The sequence below is a fragment of the Oncorhynchus clarkii genome, chromosome 27 (genome assembly GCF_045791955.1).
Source record: "Oncorhynchus clarkii lewisi isolate Uvic-CL-2024 chromosome 27, UVic_Ocla_1.0, whole genome shotgun sequence".
Classification (NCBI taxonomy): domain Eukaryota; kingdom Metazoa; phylum Chordata; class Actinopteri; order Salmoniformes; family Salmonidae; genus Oncorhynchus; species Oncorhynchus clarkii.
In genome coordinates this window covers 3,396,217-3,416,154 of record NC_092173.1, presented here as the reverse complement: position 1 = coordinate 3,416,154, position 19,938 = coordinate 3,396,217, and the positions used below count along the sequence as shown (strand labels likewise).

Sequence of the window (19,938 nt, the reverse complement as noted above, 5' to 3'; positions counted from 1 at the left end):
AAAGGAAGAATTGGCTTTGGGGGTGACCAGAGAGATATACCTGCTGGAGCGCGTGCTACAGGTGGGTGATGCTATGGTGACCAGCGAGCTGAGATAAGACCTAGCAGGGTCTTGTAGATGACCTGGAGCCAGTGGGTTTGGTGACAAGTATAAAGCGAGGGCCAGCCAACGAGAGCGTACAGGTCACAGTGGTGGGTAGTATATGGGGCTTATATAGGCCTAGGTAGTATATAGGCCTACATTGAAAATCACACATTGGCTACTACTGTAGGCTAAATGATAGAACAGCTATTTGCATGTTAAAATGCTATGCAATGCATTTTCTCCATTGTATTTGATAGAAGTCCACTCGGGTAGGTCTACATTATGATCAAATAGCCACAGTAGCCTTTCATGGCCACTATTAAAACTGTAACTTAACCTGCATTGGTGCAGGTTGTATTCTCTTGGTATCCACCAAACCCAGATTTGTCCGTCAGACTGCCAGATGGTGAAGCGTGATTCATCACTCCAGAGAGCGTGTTTCCACTGCTCCAGCCAACACTTGGCATTGCGCATGGTGATCTTAGGCGGTCCTGTTCTGTGGGCTTGTGTGGCCTTCCACTTCGCAGCTCAGCCGCTGTTGCTCCTAGAAGTTTCCACTTAACAATAACAGCATTTACAGTTGACCGGAGCAGATCTAGTACAGCAGAAATTTGACAAACTGACTTGTCGGAAAGGTGGCATCCTATGACGGTGCCACGTTGAAAGTCACTGAGCTCTTCATTAAGGCCATTCTACTATCTACTATCTTTGTCTATGGAGATGTTATACACCTGTTGCTGAAATAGTAACATCCACTAATTTGAAGGGGTGTCCACATACTTTTGTGGTGTATATACACTCAGTGGCCAGTTTATTAGGTATATCCATCCGCCCGTTCATGAAAATGGTTTGCTCTTACAGACAGTGAGTCATGTGGCTTGCTATACAAAGCAGGCAGCCACATGTCAAGGCATTCAGTTACTGTTCGAATGAACGTTAGAATCGAGGGAATTAAGCTACTTTGAGCCTTGCATGATCGTCGTTGTCAGCTGCACCGGTTCCATTATTTCAGCCAGCATCCTCTGCTTTTCACACATGACAGTGTCAAGGGGTTTACCGAGAATCATGCAACAAACAAAAAAAGCAGAGTCAGCGCCAGTCCTGTGGGCCGAAAGTAGAATGACAAGAATCGTGCAGGCGGCAGGTAGCTTAGTGGTTAGAGTGTTGGACTAGTAACCGAAAGGTTGCAAGCTTGAATCCCCTGAACAAGGCAGTTAACCCACTGTTCCTAGGCTGTCATTGAAAATAAGTATTTGTTCTTAACTGACTTGCCTAGTTAAATAAAAGTTTTTTGAAAAAACACACAAAAAACAAGTGGGCCACAGACAGGCAAATAACGGCACAGTAGTTTGCAGAACAGCATCTCGGGACGCAAAACTCATCGGTCCTTGTCACGGGTGGGTTATTGCAGCAGACAACCACAACGGCTTTTTGTCTTATCATCTAAAAACAAGAAGAAGCGGCTCCAGTGGGCACAAGATCACCAACACTGGACAATTGAGGAGTGGTAAAACATTGCCTGGTCTGATGAATCCCGGGTTCTGTGCGTCATGTTGATTGCAGAGTCAGGATTTGGAGTACATAACCCCATCCTGCCTGGTGGCAACAATAGAGGCTGGTGGCAGTGGTGTGGGGAATGTTTTCCTGGCACACGCTAGGTCCCTTGATAGCAATTGAGCAACATTTAAATGCCACAGTGTACTTGAAAATAGCATCCATTCCAGAAGAATTCAGGCTGTTCAAATCAAATTTTATTTGTCACATGCTTTCGTTAATAACAACAGATGTAGACTAACTGTGAAATGCTTACTTACGGGCCCTTCCCAACAATGCAGAAAAAAATAGTAGAGAAAATTGCATTTTCAGATGGATAAAGGGATTTTCAGATGCCATAAAGGGATGCACGTGATTGGCAATGATGTTCAGATATCCTGTGGCATTCAAATGTTGCTCCACTTTAATCAAGGGGTCCAATGTGTGTGCCATGAAAACACACCTCGCACCATCATACCACCACCACCAGCCTGCAATGTTGACTCACAGCATGATGGATGCATGTACTCATGTGGTTTTCTCTATACCCTTGTCCTCCCATCAGCGTGAAACAGTAGGAACCAGGATTCATCAGACCAGGCAATGTTTTTCCAATTCTCCAGTGTCCAGTGTTTTTGTTCCTGAGCCCACTGCAACCGCAGTTTCTTGTTTTCTGCTGAAAGAAGAGGAACTCTGTAAGGTTATCGGCTGCCATTCATATCAAGGTACGACAAGTTGTGCGTTTTTCTATGGGTCATTAAGCACCAATGTTTTACTGGACTGTCAGTTGACTAACTGCTCTGCCCAATTCGTGTCAGCCTCCTTGGTCCTTTTTCATCAATGACCCATTTTCAACCACTAGCCTGCCTCTGGCTGGATTACCTTTGAGTGGTGAACCATTCTTGATACACACGGGAAACTGTTGAGCATGAAAAACCCAGCAGCGTTGCAGTTCTTGACACACTCAAACCGGTGCGCCAGGCACCTAATACCATACCTCGTTCAAAGGCACTTTAATATTTTGTGTTAACCATTCACCCTCAATGGCACACCTATACAAACCATGTCTCAATTGTCAAAGGCTTAAAAAACCTTCTCTAACCTGTCTCCTACCCCTTCAGCTACACTGATTTGAAGTGGATTTAACAGGTGACATCAATAAGGGATAATAGCTTTCACCTGGATTCACCTGGTTAGTCTATGCTGTGGAAAGAACAGTGTACACTCAGTGTATACATTATCTACTGTATGCACTGTTTTTTTGATTGATTCCGATATAAGTGACAGGGAAATTGTGGTTAATGGAGCAGGCATTGGAAGATTCATGAGAACAGATGAAAATATAAGAAAATATATTGAGGAACATGTACGGAGGGATTTTTAATGTCTGACTGAACTGCAACTGAAAAATAGTCAGTGCTTGAGTCAGTGCTTGAGTCAGTGCTTGAGGGAGATAAAACTGTTGTCTCTGAATTTTGAAACATCTTTCTTTCAGGTGGTAGGAGAGTGGAGGTTTAGTAAAATCCACTGTGACATCTTTGTCACCCTAGATGTCATGATGTGCACTGCAAGCATCCTCAATCTCTGTGCCATCAGCATTGATCGGTAAGTGCTCATGAAATTGTTGAATCTTGGCCGAAGGCAGGTGCCATTGTGGATTTGCAGTGAAAATCTTTAGATTGAAAATCCTTAAGAAAATTCAGTGCCTTCTGGTCCTAAAAGGCCTTCTTGCAAACCCATCTGATACTTTCTATTGAATACCAATTCCATTATTTATGGACTATGCAGGATGCCACTTTCATTTTGCATGATTTTCCACTTCACTGATTTTTGTGTCACTTAAATGCCTGAACAGAACAAATATTCACCTTGGTTATGTGAATACTTAGCTCAGAGGTCATTTAAATAGTTACTGAAGTGATTTGTATTTAAATACAAAATGTCTGTACGTTTAGTATGTATGGAGAATATCTTTGAGTTGTTTATACTGCAGATGCTAATTTTAGGTTGTTAAGATAAGACGCATGCACGTTTCATAATTAAATCTGTACTATTGAATAAAGAGTACCCTTAAATCTAGAGTCCTTCATTGAAACAATAACAAAGTGGCCAACTGCCTCTGTTTTGGTCAACAGCTGATGGATGGGCCTGGAAATGTAACCACTGTCAAATGCATCGACAGAGCTATAGATGCAAGGACTGTCCATCTAAAATTATAGGGTTTTGAGGCCACATAGTGTTTGTTTTTCAAACGTTGGAGTTATTAAACAAGCTTATAGTTTGGGTTCTGTTTCCTGAATAGCGTTTATGCACCTGTTACGCTAAACTATGATTTTTCTTTGCGTTTACTGCGCGTTAGTCGTCTCCCGTCATCTCAAGAGTTTACCCACCCTTTTTTTTCTACCCCCCTGAGAGAATACAGAGAAAGGTGTTTGCTGTCACCCCACATCTAGTCTGCACAGTTGAAAAGCCAGAGTCAAATATGGCAAAGTGTGTGTGTGTTCTTGTGCAGTCTGGCAGTTTGTCTAACTCTACAGTATTTGTCCTTTGTCTTTCCTCCCCCTCTGCTTCCTTCCACGACAGATACACAGCAGTCGCCATGCCCATGCTGTACAACACGCGCTACAGCTCCAGAAGACGAGTCACTGTCATGATCTCGGTGGTGTGGGTTCTGTCCTTTGCGATATCATGCCCCCTGTTGTTCGGCCTAAATAACACAGGTAATAGCAGGAACTGTGGGCTCCCTTGCTCTGTTGCACTGTGATCTGTGCTATTGCTCAGTGCTTCCACAGTATTTAGGCTTTTATGGGACTAAGGAGTAGACTCCGTATGACAGCGGTAGGTGATACTAAATTGTATGACTGCTGTGAATGGGGTAAACAGTGTGGTGGTGCGTTTGAATGCTCCTTTTTCATACATATTGTATATTCATCCAAAACGGCCCTTTTAGGCGTTATGCCCTGTATCGACCAACTCAGTGGTCTTGCGGTTCGTGTCCACATTGAGATCGAAAGGTTTGAGTGATTGATCCTCGGCCTTAGTCACACTAAAGCCTGTATGAATGGGACCGATGCGTCTCAGCTTGGCACTCAGAATTAACGAGGTACAATTGGGGATAAGACTGTGCAATAGACTAGCGTCCTGTCCAGGGGTTGTACTTGTACGTCAAGCTGCGTGTCAAGCTACAGAGAATGGCTCCTGCTCCAATGAGCTGTTCCTGCTCACTCGTGCAACTGGGCTACTGGTTTGGCGGGTATTGCTGTTTTCTGTATTGACCGGAGCGCAATTTTGTTTTCCTCCCTAGCGACTCGCGACGAGTCCCTGTGCATCATCGCCAACCCGGCCTTTGTGGTGTACTCCTCCATTGTGTCCTTCTACATTCCCTTCATCATCACTCTGCTGGTCTACGTGCAGATTTATGTGGTGCTTCGCAAGCGTCGGAAACGGGTGAACACAAAGCGCCCGTGTCAAGGGACAGGCGACCACGACGCAGGCGCCACGTTAAAGGTGACTAGGCTGCAAGTCGTGTTTTTCAAAAATGAAGTGCTTGACACACTTAGGGAGAGACAATTCAATTAAATCCATTGTCAACAACATGTCATGTGTTTTTGGAGAATGGAATCAAACATAAGGAAGCTAAATATTGTCCATAAAGTGCTTGCTGTTGCCAGAAATGAGATGCCGAACACACAGATAATGATTTTGTGTGAGGGGCAAGAAAAACACAGCAGATAGAATTCTAGCCAGGATTGAAAAGGGCACACGCAATTATCCTAAGGCATTTTAAGAGGGTTCTCTTCGCGTATTGAGATTATTAGCAACATATTCTGCTGTAATTGGTCATTGTTGGCCATTGTTCGTTGGCCTACTAGATTGGCAGGAGAGCTGAAATGCAACAGTAATTATGATGTACCTTTTCGTGACCTTTTCATTTTCTGGATATTGATTTTAGTGACATTAATGCGGATCAATACAGGAAAAGAAGCCGTGTATCTCTACATTGCTCATGTACATGCATACCTTTTGTCTTGGTGTGGGGAAGGGAGAGAGCAGATGAAATACATTCAGAATGTACCATGCAATTGCAAGGAAAATAGTCCTCATCACTTTTATACTGTGAGTCAATAAACTATTTCTGAAACAATATTGTCAGTTTAAGTCCGAGACTTTTTATTTCTGCGCTATTGAGTGTTATGGAGGTAATGATTCGAATGGGAATCAAATAACGTACGCTCAATAGAATTACAATTTGTTTAGTTTATTGTTAATTGTTCTTTACAATTGTGCCCTCTCAAAGAGCGACTCGGAGACCTTTTGGTGCCTGTGCAGTGACTGTGTGCTAGCTTCTCTCCCCTGTTGTTGTTTCAGGAGAAGTGCAGTCACCCAGGAGATGTGAGGCTGTGCACTGTGATTGTGAAACCTAATGGGAGCTTTCCTGTCAACAAGAAAAAAGTGGTGTGTCAAGTATTTGTTGTGCTATTTTTACAGAGTAACTCTCAGAAGGAAATGTCTTTACTTTCAAAGGCAGTTAACAAGGTGTCACCTCTATTGTTCCCATTTCTCCCTGTAAGCAAGCTATAGAAGTTACTGCTACATTACTACTACTACTGCTGCTACTGCTACTACTACTACTTTAACATTGTTGTTGATCTCTGTCAGCAGATCTTCATCAAAGAGGTGGCCCACGAAGGGGATGACATAGAGCTGGACGAGATGACCAACTGCAACCCTCAGAAACAGAAGAATGTGGACAATGCCACCGCCACGCCTGTCAGCCACCAGCTCCTGCCACCAACCAAGGCCAACGCCAGCCCCACCTCCGTGCCCCCCTCCCCGCCTGGGAGCTCCGTCAAAGTGGAGAAGAACGGCGACTCGAAGGACATACTGGTGGAAGTGCCCAAAGTGACTAAAGCGTTTCAGACCGAGGCCTTACCCAACGGGAAAACCCAGACGTCTATCAAGCAGCAACCCACTCTCATGAGTAAGAGGAAGATCTCCCAACAGAAGGAAAAGAAAGCCACTCAAATGTTAGCCATAGTCCTGGGTAAGTTGTTAGCATGAATACCACTTTGAATGTTTGAGAGTACTGTTGAACTTTTCAGGAGAGAGGAGGGATACAGAGACATTGGGGGGAAAAGTCTATTTTACTTTCACACATCATAAGCAATAAGACAACTCAATAAAATGTAGCTGATATCTTTATTTTACTAGCTGTAGTTTTCTGATGGCCTGTGTAGGTATATAGTATTCATTTAGTAATCTTTAACTTGAAAATAGCTTACAGGCAGAAAGTCAGACAAGGAAACATTTTTTATTTTCATTGGGGAGAAATTAAGATGTATCAAGTTTATCTTCAGGACATGGTTCAATGTTCACATCAATCCAGTAACATGGTACTAGCTGGTTTCTCCAATCTTTTCACATTTTGTCTTCTCTCTCTCTCTCTCTCTTTTCAGGTGTATTTATCATATGCTGGTTACCTTTTTTCATCACTCATATATTGAACACCCACTGCACCACATGCAAGGTTCCTGCGGAGATGTACAATGCTTTCACGTGGCTGGGGTATGTGAACAGTGCCGTGAACCCCATCATATACACCACTTTCAATATAGAGTTCAGAAAAGCTTTCATCAAGATCCTGCATTGCTAAGGTTGGCGTTTGAGAAGGGAGCTGGAATGAAGAAAAGCGTTGCTTATAGCCTACTAAAATATACCTCATCCACGTGAGGACAGTGCACATGACCATTAGTCTCAGTGATGATCAATGACAAAATGGAGAGACTGAGTAAATGCCACACATGAAGTCTTGGGGACTTTTGTGGATTATTTGGTGGACTCGTGTTCTCCCACATGAATGTATATCGAGGAGTAACATCTTTATCAATGAACTGTTTCTTGGAAACGTCATATTGGTCTTAACCATCTTGCTTGTCACTTAAGAGCCATCCATGTTAAGAAATGTAAAGAAAACACAAGAAGATGTTTTTTTTTTTAAATACTAAAGCAAGCCACCTATTTAATCTGTGTATAGGATGTCTTTTGATACTGGCTGAATCCCGCAAAGAACAACTAGATATCAGCAAATCAGTGTTCATCTCAGTGTTAAACCTAATAATATTAAACTGGTCATCCATGAGCTCTGCATCTTTAAACCAGCCACAGAATGGAATGTTGTGTCACAAAGAGATAAAACATTTTGACTCGTAGTTTTCTCAATGGTCCGCTTGGCAAGAGAGGCAGCCACAGGTTTGTGATAAATTGAATTATTATTAATAATAGTATGATGATTATTATTATTGTTATTATTATACAAAAAAAAACTCTACAGCCACCACTGGTCAATGGTTCCTGTCTGTGCCGGAAGGACCATGAATAAGGTTTTTGTACAATTATTATTTACATTTCCTGTAGATGCTTTTTATAAACACATTCTATGTGATTATATGCCTGCAATGAAAATGTGATGCATGTTACATTGCTCCTTTACATGGATTCTCATGAAATGTAAATCAAAAAAATTATAATATGTCCAATAAATTGAGTTATGAGACATGTGCTGTGCCATATACATTTTATTATTTGACGCTCTATACATACTGTTTATATACTGTAATACTGTGTAAATCACAATGCAAAACGTTGTACCACTACTAGGCCGAATACTCTAATATAATTGGTCGAGCGGGTGTTGATTATTTGCCTGGTAATACACTGCAAAAAAATGATATGGCAATGAAGTAGTTTCAACAAAGAGGTCTAATGGGTTCGCACTCCAAAATATGTGGTATATAGCTTCCTTTAAACATTTTTTTTAACTGCATCAGGGATAGTTTACACAAACATGTTTGGCTTTACAGCCTTCTTTAGTGTGTAGGTACAATTATCTTCAATTCAAAACAGCATTTGTAAAAAAAAAATATATATATATATATATATAAAGGGCCTCACGCCATTCCATATTGATGTTTTCTGTAAACGAGTGGATTGTTCTCTGTGCAGGAAAGCACACTAAACATGTTTGACTATTTCTTGATTTCCGTTATAATGGAACATCGCGTACGATATATATAGTTCAAAAAAGACAAATCAACAACAAGTCTTTAGTTTTAATGCCCTTTAGGTCCTGTCTATGGTTTATGTGGTATGACACACAGCACCATCTCCTAGGATATTATGTCATTAGCCCCATGGTAACCATTATCAGAGAATGTGGTTCGAGTCTCTCCACAGAAGGTCAAAGCCATAGGTTCTGATGACAGAGCAAAAATATGTATGTCTTCAGTGTAAAAGGGATGCCACCATTCCCCTAATCATATGTCATCTTAAACACTGCGTGGATTTTCTGCCCCGTAGTTACCTGTTTTGACATATCTAGTACCTCATCACTATCCCATGAGATGTCTCCCCACTTCACTGAAAGTATACCCTGGCTGTCTGGCCTGATACCACCAACAATGGCAAAGAATAGAGCTATAGTAGCTTTCACATACAGAACCCCATTATTGTACAGGTAGGATAGTATGCCAATTACCAGATCCAAATGTACTTGCAGTACAATGAGCGCATTCACTTTTAGAATGTCTTTGTCATCCCTGTGGGACTTAAACCCATGACCTTGGTGCTGATGGTTTTTTTCTGACCAAGTGATGTGCTTTTGTATACCTTGTCTGAATTTGTTTGGCATTCGGACATATCCTGACGTCACAGTATACGTCTCATCGCAGGCTGTTGTGTAATAACGGGAACGTTGATTTACTCTTTAGCCATGGCTGTGCCTGAGCCATTTGACAATCTACCTCTCTCTACCTCTCTCTTGCTCTGTAGCAAGGTTCCTTTAGAAACGATTTTAAACACTAGTCGTTTGCTACAACCAACCCCCTGGCACCATGTCACATTCTCCAGAGCCCCAATTCAAACAGCACCCTGAGTCTTCAAAATCCTGTTCTTCAGATGCTATGTCACCTTCAATGACCCCAATACCAACCATACATGTACTATCCCCGGTCACTGTCAATCTGAATGTCCTCCCCTCCATCCGTGATGATGACACAGTCAGGCCCCCACAGTGTTGTCTACACTTTAAGGAACCGTCTGTGACATTGATTCTCCTCAAGTTTCCTTCATATCGACTGTAACTTTTGACAAGCACTTACCTCGAGGGACAACTGGAAACACTGAATAATCTCTGCACCGCTCTAATGCAAACCATCAGTGGAGGACAGGGATTGGCCTCCTTCCAGTGTACATCCCTCTTCCTCTGATCTCTGAAGCGACTTTTCTCCTTTTCCTCGCCTGCTATCACCCTAAGGCTTGCCTGAGCCACCAGTGATTGGCATGTTCAAATAAAGTAGTAGTGGTGGTGTGTGTTCCAACACTGGGGCCCTTTAATGAACTGAGTCAAGAAGGCTTGCCAGGCATTGCATTATTGAAAAGCTTCCACACCCAAGCTGTGATCAGGCGGCCTGAAAGCCTCTTAATGGACTTGGTGTCAGAGCTTCCAATGTGATTGTTAGATCATCAGCCATTGCCATTTACCTCCAGCGTGAGCTGTGAAGTCGTGCCACTCGGACGAGTGATTTCTGTGCTGCAGGGAGCATGGTGGATGGATGATTGCCTGTCAGAGACGGAGCATCCTGGTTACTGCGTTGTGGAAGTCAAACCTAACAGGATGTTCTGAACCGCAACTGACTTCACCTCTCTGTCTCGTCTCTCCTCATTTAACTGAAGAGCACATATCTACATCTATGGAGTTAGATCCAGTTCAGACCAGTTCATCAGTAATGGTGGCCTATACATGACTTTGCACCGACAGGGTTAGACAGGGTTAGCTGAAATATTACAGTAGATATAGAGATATAACAGAGGTACAGGCCCAGCTCGCTCTTCAGAAAAACACTAAAGATTACTTAAGGCTACTGTGCATTGCAAGTGACAAAAATTGAGTGGATACATTTCTCATCACACTGTACGTATCAATCTTAGTCGGCCAGGATCCCAGGACATAATCTTGGGAATGTTTGTATCACTGTTTTCTATCAGTAATGATAAATGTTGTTTACTACCTGGACTTTTAGGGTTGTTATTGTACTGTCTTCCTGACAGAGATGGCACAGATTAAAACGTAATAAAAAGAACAGAGATATTAAATACAGAAAACACTGAAATATGCAAATACAGAATTTCAGATACTTTTTTTTTTCTCTCCCAAAAACCCATTATTTCTACTGCTGTATGCATTCACATTGTATTGAGCCACAGCATGCGCCGCATTTAACATTTATTTGAAAGACTTTCCTCAGTATTTCACCCCAAATTTGTTTATTTGAGAGTCTGAGATGGTTGGACCAAGGTGGTCAATTCCATTAGGAGGAATACTGTAGCAGTTCATCCAGAAATCAATTTACTGGATACAGATATCCTGAGAAAGATGTAACTTTCGTCATTAGAATTGCGCTCTATTCTGGATTACTGCTGTGAAGTCTAAAGGGTTTCAAGAGAAGCCCACTAGCAAATGGGCCGACAGTGCCTTCGGAAAGGGTTCAGACCCCTTGACTTTTTTCACATGCTGTATTACATTTCACAAATGTATTACATCGTTTTTTCCCCCCTCATCAATCTACACACAATACCCCATAGTGACAAAGCAAAAACAGGTTTGTTCAAATGTTTTGCTAATTTATAAATAAATACAAATCACATTTACATAAGTATTCAGACCCTTTACAGCCTCAAGTCTTCTTTGGTATGCCGCTACAAGCTTGGCACACCAGCGTTTGGGGGAGTTTCTCGCATTCTTCTCTGCAGATCCTCTCAAGCTCGAGGTTGGATGGGGAGCGTTACTGCACAGCTATATTCAGGTCTCTCCAAGTCTCTCCAGCTCTGGCTAGGCCACTCAAGTACATTCAGACACTTGTCCCGAAGCCACTCCTGCATTGTCTTATCTGTGTGCTTAGGGTCATTGTCCTGTTGGAAGGTGAACCTTTGCCCCAGTCTGAGGTCCTGAGCGTTCTGGAGCAGGTTTTCATCAATGATCTCTCTGTACTTTGCTCCGTTCATCTTTCCCTCGATCCTGACTAGTCTCCCAGTCCCTGACGCTGAAAAGCATCCCAACAGCATGATGCTGCCACCACCATGCTTCACCGTAGGGATGGTGCCAGGTTTCTTCCAGACGTGACAAGTTCAATCTTGGTTTCATCAGGCCAGAGAATTTAGTTTCTCGTTGTTTGAGAGTCTTTAGTGAACTCCAAGTGGGCTGTGTGCCTTACTGAGGAGTGGCTTCCGTCTGGTCACTCTACCACAAAGGCCTGATTGGCTGAGTGCTGCAGAGATGGTTGTCCTTCTGGAAGGGTCTCCCATCTCCATAGAGGAACTCTGGAGCTCTATCAGAGTGACCATCAGGTTCTTGGTCACCTCCCTGAAAAAGACCCTTCTCCCCCGATTGTTCAGTTTGGCTGGGTGGCCAGCTCTAGGAAGAGTCTTGGTGCTTCCAAACTTCTTCCATTTAAGAGGAACTGGTCCAGATTTGAATTTGAGAGGCCGGAGTGGCGCAGCGGTCCAAGGCACTGCATCTCAATGCAAGAAGGATCACTGCAGTTCCTGGTTCAAATCGAAGTTACATCACATCTTGCTGTGATTTGGAGTCCCATAGGGCGGTGCACAATTGGCCCAGCATTGTCCTGGGTAGGCCTTCATCTTAAATAAGAATTTGTTCTTAACTGACTTGTGCACTTAAATAAATCAAAAATGTATTAAAAGAATGATGGAGGCCACTGTGTTCTTGGGGACCTTCAATGCTGCAGAAATATTTTGGTACCCTTCCCAAGATCTGTGCCGAGACACAATCTTGTCTCGGAGCTCTACGGACAATTCCTTCATCCTCATGGCTTGGTTTCTGCTCTGACATGCACTGCCAACTGTGGGACCTTACATAGACAGGAGTGTGCCTTTCCAAATCATGTCCAATCAATTGAATTTACCACAGGTGGACTCCAATCAAGTTGTAGAAACAACTCAAGGATGATAAATGGAAACTCAATTTCGAGTCTCATAGCAAAGGATTTGAATACTTATTAAATAAGGTTTTTCTGTTTTTCTAAAAACTTGTTTTCACTTTGTCATTATGGGGTATTGTGTGTAGATTACTGAGTATTTGTATTTATTTAATCCATTTTAGAATAAGGCTGTAACATAATAAAATGTGGAAAAATTCAAGGGGTCTGAATACTTTCCGAAGGCATTGTTTACCCCTCAAATTCAAATCTGGACGAGTTCCTCTGCATTTTTTTCATGATTTTTCATGACTGATTTAGACCTGGGACACCAGGTGGGTGTACTTCATTTTCAGGTAGAACAGAAAAGCAACAGTATTTCAGACATCGTAGTGTATGAGATTTGAATACCCCTTTCAAATCAAATCAAATTGGTGACATACACGTGGTTAGCAGATGTTATTGCGAGTGTAGCGAAATGCTTGTGCTTCTAGTTCCGACTGTGCAGCAATATCTAACAAGTAATCTAACAATTCCACAACAACCAGGTTCTGAGGGGTGGCCAAGATGTGACAGGTAGTCAGTCCCGAGGCATGGTCCTATGGCTCAGGTCCTGAGAGAGAGAGAGAGAGAGAGAGAGAGAGAGAGAGAGAGAGAGAGAGAGAGAGAGAGAGAGAGAGAGAGAGAGAGAGAGAGAGAGAGAGAGAGAGAGAGAGAGAGAGAGAGAGAGAGAGAGAGAGAGAGAGAGAGAGAGAGAGAGAGAGAGAGAGAGAGAGAGAGAGAGAGAGAGGTCCCCAGCTATAATAAATGTATCATCAGGATATATGGTTTCCAGTTTGCATAGTCTAGTGAAGTTCTTTGAGGGACGTCGTGGTATCGGCTTGAGGGGGATATACACAGCTGTGACAATAACCGACGAGAATTCTCTTGGGAGATAATACATTTGATTGTGAGGAATTCTAGGTCAGGTGAACAAAAGGACTTGAGTTCCTGTATGTTGTTACAATTACACCATGAGTCGTTAATCATGAAACATGAAACCCTTCTTTTTCCCGGAGAGATTTATTTCTGTCGGCGCAACGCACAAAGAATCCCAATGGCTGTACCGACTCTGACAACATATCCCGAGAGAGCCATGTTTCTGTGAAACAGAGTATGTTGCATTCCCTGATGTCTCTCTGGAAAGCAACCCTTGCCCTAATTTCATTTACCTTGTTATCTAGAGACTGGACATTAGCAAGTAATATACTCGGAGGCGGTGGGTGGTGTGTGCGCCTCCGAAGTCTAACCAGAAGGCCGCTCTGTTGACCTCTTCTGTTCAGATTCCCTGGGTAGTTCAGACAAAGGATCCGCTTCGGGAAAGTCGTATTCCTGGTCGTAGTGCTCGTAAGTTGACGTCGCTCTGATATCCAATCATTTTTCCGTGCTGTATGTAGTAACACTTAAGATTTTCCAGGCTAACAATGTAAGAAATAACACATAAAAAAAAAAAATACTGCAAAGTTTCCTAAGGACTAGAAGCGAAGCGGCCCTCTCTGTCGGCGCCATCTTTAGCTGGCCTAGACAATCCCAAAGAGCAAATACCGTGACAGATCCTTCTGACAGGTCCCTCCAGTTTATGAGAAAAACTCCAGTCCGCCCACACTAGTCGGCGCTCAGCTGCATCGTAAATCGTGGAGTTGAGTTAAGTTTTGTCGGCTATTACCCCATGTGGGGGGTGGGCTAAGCTGCTGACATATGGAACTGTTTTAAGATGGTCATGCTATGGATCATTTAGCTATTTGATTTAGAACTTTAGGACCCCTTTAGGTATCAGAAAATGTTGATCCCTAGCCTCCCGGGTGGCGCAGTGGTTAAGGGCGCTGTACTGCAGCGCCAGCTGTGCCACCAGAGACTCTGGGTTCGCGCCCAGGCTCTGTCGTAACCGGCCGCGACCGGAGGTCCGTGGGACGACGCACAACCCCTCCCTAAACCAGCGTTGTCTGGGTTAGGGAGGGGTTGGCCAGTAGGGATATCCTTGTCTCATTGTGCACCAGTGACTCCTGTGGTGGGCCTGGCGCAGTGCGCTAACCAAGGTTGCCAGGTGCATGGTGTTTCCTCTGACACATTGGTGCGGCTGGCTTCCGGGTTGGATGTGCGCTGTGTTAAGAAGCAGTGCGGTTGTGTATCGGAGGACACATGTCTCTACCAAGCCCGTACGGGAGTTGTAGCGATGAGACAAGATAGTAGCAATTGGATACCATGAAAACGGGGTACATTTTTTTTATTTTGAACCCCTTTTGTGGGGTAGGCTCAAAACCACATTAATTGATTAGGTCTGTGACAATTGTGGGGGTTGTAGAGCAAAACAGAGAACACCGTTGTCTTTGTGAGAATCTCCTGTTTCCACAGTGGGGTTACATTAGTTTGTAGCCCAAACAGTTTTGACGCTACAAACAGAAGTTGGCACATCGACGGTATCGACTTCAGACGAGTCCCCTGACACTTGTGAGGGTTGTAAAGCAAACCGCCACAGTTGTTTTCGTGAGAAGACTGATTTCCGGGATGTCTCGTGGTTTGACAAATACCACTGAGCACCGCAGATTAGGAAGTGTGACACTGCCGGATGATATCTCTGTCTTAAACAGACAGATTTTGATGGGTAAGTTTTTGTTATATAACTTAAGAGTGATGCACCCGACTCTAGAGGGTTATTAGATAAGCATACTATTGTCCTTAATGTCTGCATATGTAAGGTCTTGGTAGATAAGCATGGAGGACAGATTTTGTGGCTGATAGACAATATTGGCAACTTGTCCCTAAGCTTTAGATGCTCGACCCTTACTTAAAAGGGAAAATGTTCTTCAATTCACGCATTTAGTCAGGATGGAGTCGTTTGTAATAATTTATCCCTCCCAGGCACAGTATCAATCTAAATCTTGGTACAATCTATCTCATTTGAGGCTGGGGATTGCAAGAGGAGTTGTGGAGCCTGTTGTTAATTGTGTTGGGAGTGTGGTGGAAGATTGGAGAGCTCTGAGAGCTCCCAAGGCGTCCCGGCCATAATCACATGCTTGGTGAGACAAGCTGAAAGCCGCCTCCTCCCTCCTCCCTCCTCCAGAGTCAGGGTGATGGGGAGAATAAGGCTGCCACAGCTGAGCCACTGGCAGATGTTGTGTTTGTTTTTCTAATGTGTTAATAAGACTGTTCTAGCTGGGCCCCAACCGGACACTAAGCCCTCTGCCTATTCACTAGAGCTGGCTGGTTGATTACCTTCATGCATTCATTTTTCACATGTATAAATCAATATTGTCAAGTACCTGGGCTGGGCTGTGTACGAGGTGCAGCTTCTGTTGTTTACTGAGGCTGGGGATAAAAGCTCTGCCACAGTCTGCCATCCTCTGGAAATAGCTATATTTAAGTGGCACCAGCTGCGACAAGTGTGTCATTTCCATCCTAAATGTTCCCTCTTATTCCAATCATCTCCCCAGAGATTTGATTATGTTTGAGGAATCTTAATACAATTCCACATAATCAGTGGAGACTGTTAGTTAAATGACAAGGTGGATACTGTCCAAATAGCTGATGATTAGTTGAAATTTTACTCCACTTCAGACATGACATTTTTCACCGCAATGGGAGTTGTCTTTGATTACAACTGATGCATGTAGTTCAATTCATTCACATGCAGTTCATTAACATGCTCCGTCACTGTCACAAATGTGTTTCTGAGACAGAACTTATGGTTTCACTTTCACAGGGGAACCTCTTTTGAAGTCACCTTCCTCTTCCTCGAAAGGCCTCGAAACGCGATCTTCCACATCAATCAAAACGATATTGAGGACGATCAATGGTAGCCTATCTAATATTGAGGACGATCAATGCTATCTAAGGGGATGTCTGAGTATGTCTGAAGTTTTCAGGCTGCTCCAGAATCCAAAAGCCTTCCATAATCCATAATTTGCACTTATAAGCCTATAGCCATCTAGTTATCTATGTATTGATTCAGTTTAGGGCTACATTACACTATAGGCCTACAGTAAAATAGCTGGGGAAAGCAATCCGGCAAGTTCATCAGATCTTATCATAACTTTTTTCCATTCCTCCTGCAAAATACTCTTTTGTAACTTGCTGAATGGCTTCTGGGAATTACATTACAATTTCTAAAAAAAAACTATTGTTGGAGAAGTAGAATGGAAGGACTTTGGGGTTAGTACAATTATGTAGGTCTGTTTGTTGGGGGACTAAATGACAGCGGAACTAAGATTAATGTTGTATTGTGTATGAAGTACAAACAGCCTTGGTGTGCTCTGTGGTTTTAGTGTTACCTTCATTCTTACTTTCCATTGTGCATCTTTAACCATCGTTTAGAATATTACTGTATGGGGTTTTCATCCCGCCATGTTTTGTAGCTATCTATTAACCAAGCAGTCAAGTCACTTACCCTTGCTATGTCAACAAATCACGTTTTTGACATGCCTAATGAATGACTATTTTCTAATAGGATATGTGGTAACACTTTTTAAGGGGTCCTTATTACAGTGTAATTATATATGTAATTACACTGTAACAAGTATTGTCCCAGTGGCAAAAACGGTTCACAAACGGTTCACAGCAACAACAAAAAATACTTTAACTTATTAAATCATTAAACGGTGCTTTTGACAATGGGTCAATGACTTTAACCATCAATCCCAAAATAATTGACACATTAACAAAAAAGGTTATGGTTAAGGTTGTGAGATAGTCATTTGTGCTTGTCAAATTGTAAGCCTATTAAGCTTGGTTGAATAATGGTTTATAAATGCACTTAAAACGGTGAATAGTCAAATTCATTTCCTATAATATGACCTTGCAAGGAATATTTCACTTTCTCTGGTGATAGGAGTAACAACATTAAGTTGTACACAAGGCAGAAATAATGCAGTGTGACTCGAGTTTCGTCATCAGCTGGAAGACAGTGTCTCGTTTTGGTCAGCGTCAGCAGAGGAAAGGGAGAGCGGAGGGATATTAAAAAATTCTTAGGGCTAGGCCCCTTTTTTCTCAATTTCCGCCTGAATGACGTGCCCAAAGTAAAACTGCCTGTTGCTCAGGCCCTGAAGCCAGGATATGCATATAATTGGTACCATTGGAAAGAAAACACTTTGAAGTTTGTAGAATTTTTGGTTTAAATGTAGGAGAATATAACACAATAGATATGGTAGGAGAAAATAAAAAGAAAAACTATCTGAGGAGTAAATAGAAACATATTTTGACTCATTGAAACAAATTTTAAGGGTTGATTTTTGGATTCCTTTCTCTGCATGTTGAACGAGTGGATTGCTCAAATCGATGGAGCCAACTAAACAGACTTTTTGGGATTCAAAGAAGGATTTTATCTAACAAAACAACACTACATGTTATAGCTGGGACCCTTTGGATGACAAATCAGAGGAAGATTTTCAAAAAGTAAGTGAACATTTATTGCTATTTTTGAATTTATGAAACCTGTGCCGGTGGAAATATATTTTGATGTGGGGTGCCGTCCTCAAACAAGCATGTTTTCACTGTAATAGCTACTATAATTAGATTAACAAGAATTTAAGCTTTCAACCAATATAAGACACTTATATGGACCTAAATATTGAAATATATATTTTTGAATGGTCTGAGAAGAACAACACTGGCATTTCAAGCAAAGCCAATGTATGCAGTGATGATGTTTTGGTCCTATAGCCTACTGGACAAACCTCATTACCACAGTACTGTTTTTAATAAGTTCATGTTGGATAGGCTTATGTTTTTTAAGGGATGTAAAAAAAACAAAAAAAACGTAATTTTGTCTTAGAAAGTGATCTCGACTCAAAAAAGGTTGTTGACCACTGATCTACAGAATAGACTTGCATGAATTCTGGTGAGTTTTGGGTGATTTGCTAGAACACTAGCTAGCAGCTAGTTTTGCAACCTTGACTAGCTAGGGTAGCAGGTAGCCTAGTGGTTAGAGGTTTGGGCCAGTAACTGAAAGGTTGCTGGATTGAATCCCTGAACTGACAAGGTAAAAATCTGTTGTTCTGCCCCTAAGCAAGGCAGTTAACCCACCTGCTGAAGACACTGTGGCCCCATCCGATGAGACCCCCGGACAGGGCCAAACAGGAAGGATATAACATCACCCACTTTGCCAAAGCTCTACACAATATTGTGCTGCTGAGGTATAATAAACAGATATATATATAGAGTACAGGGAACATAAGGTTGAATATATTATTATAGACCTGCTAGATCTACTGTCTCTTTTATAGTATGACATTTCAGCTAGATCTACTGTCTCTATTATATTATGACAGACCAGCTAGATCTACTGTCTTTATTATATTACAACAGACCAGCTGTATCTACTGTCTCCATTTCATTTTGGCCATTGTTGTTGGCCTACCCTCCCCTCAACAGCCTCAAATAGGCTATTTCATGTGGGTTGGGGTGGGGCGGCAGACACATTTCATCACTTTTCATTACATCATTTCATCACATTTCATTACATTACATTTTTATATATTGCTTCTAAAATTTAAAACAATCACAAATAATATTTTATATTATTAATTTCAAACAAGGGCATTAGCATGAGAAGAACTTACCAGTCGAAAACGGCAACATTGTTCCTCTTCTGCAGGCACTGTTACAGATTATACACAGTGGCTACAACGGAGTCCTCTCCGTTCAAAAAATATTCCTCCACTTGGGAATCGCTAAATGAATCGTCCTACAACTATCTCTGTCTCACTTTTCCGATCAATTTCTTCTAAAATTGTGTGTACATCTGTATATCTAGTATAAGCTATCTCTGTGTACTCTCAAGAAAAGCTGGAAAAAAGTGCAGAAGGTGACAAGACTCATTACGACAAAAAGGCCTCACACCTGGAGTTCGAGGTTGGGGATAAGGTCTGGTACGAAATATACACCAAACCCGTGGAAAAAGTTCTTGCCCCACTGGTCAGGACCATACGAGATTGTGTTCATGCTGTTACCTGTGGCTTATCAAATCAGAATCAGCAAAGGTTGACAAAACACCACGTTCAAGTTGGTCCACAGGAACCAAATCAAGTTGTACACACCTCCCATGGGAATAGAAGGGGGACAGTCAGTCCCAAATAGATAGAACCCTTGCAAATTAGAGGTACAAAAAATACATATTCATGTACCCTCAGCTGATCCCTTCCAGGAGATCAGTATGTTGCACCTAACATATTTTCTACTCTTCCCAGCTACAAGTTATACGTTTCGTTGTCACTGTTGATATTGTCCTGCGTTGTGCTGTTCAGAATAGGAAAATCAGCTAACTTAGCTGTGTCAAAACTGAAATAAACAAACAATA

At 42.3% G+C, this 19,938-nt stretch overlaps 1 protein-coding gene across 1 annotated transcript in view; it reads left to right on the top strand.

Moving 5' to 3' along the window:
• The window catches only part of LOC139385652 (dopamine receptor D2a), a 30,084-nt gene extending 21,912 nt beyond the window's left edge, over positions 1–8,172 (top strand). Inside the window, exons 3-8 of the mRNA XM_071130892.1 lie at positions 3,113–3,222; positions 4,201–4,337; positions 4,922–5,124; positions 5,986–6,072; positions 6,280–6,661; positions 7,074–8,172. Of these exons, the coding sequence (XP_070986993.1) occupies positions 3,113–3,222; positions 4,201–4,337; positions 4,922–5,124; positions 5,986–6,072; positions 6,280–6,661; positions 7,074–7,270 (1,116 nt within the window). The 3' untranslated portion in view covers positions 7,271–8,172. The remainder of the gene's footprint in view (positions 1–3,112; positions 3,223–4,200; positions 4,338–4,921; positions 5,125–5,985; positions 6,073–6,279; positions 6,662–7,073) is intronic.
• Positions 8,173–19,938: the final 11,766 nt, after the last annotated feature.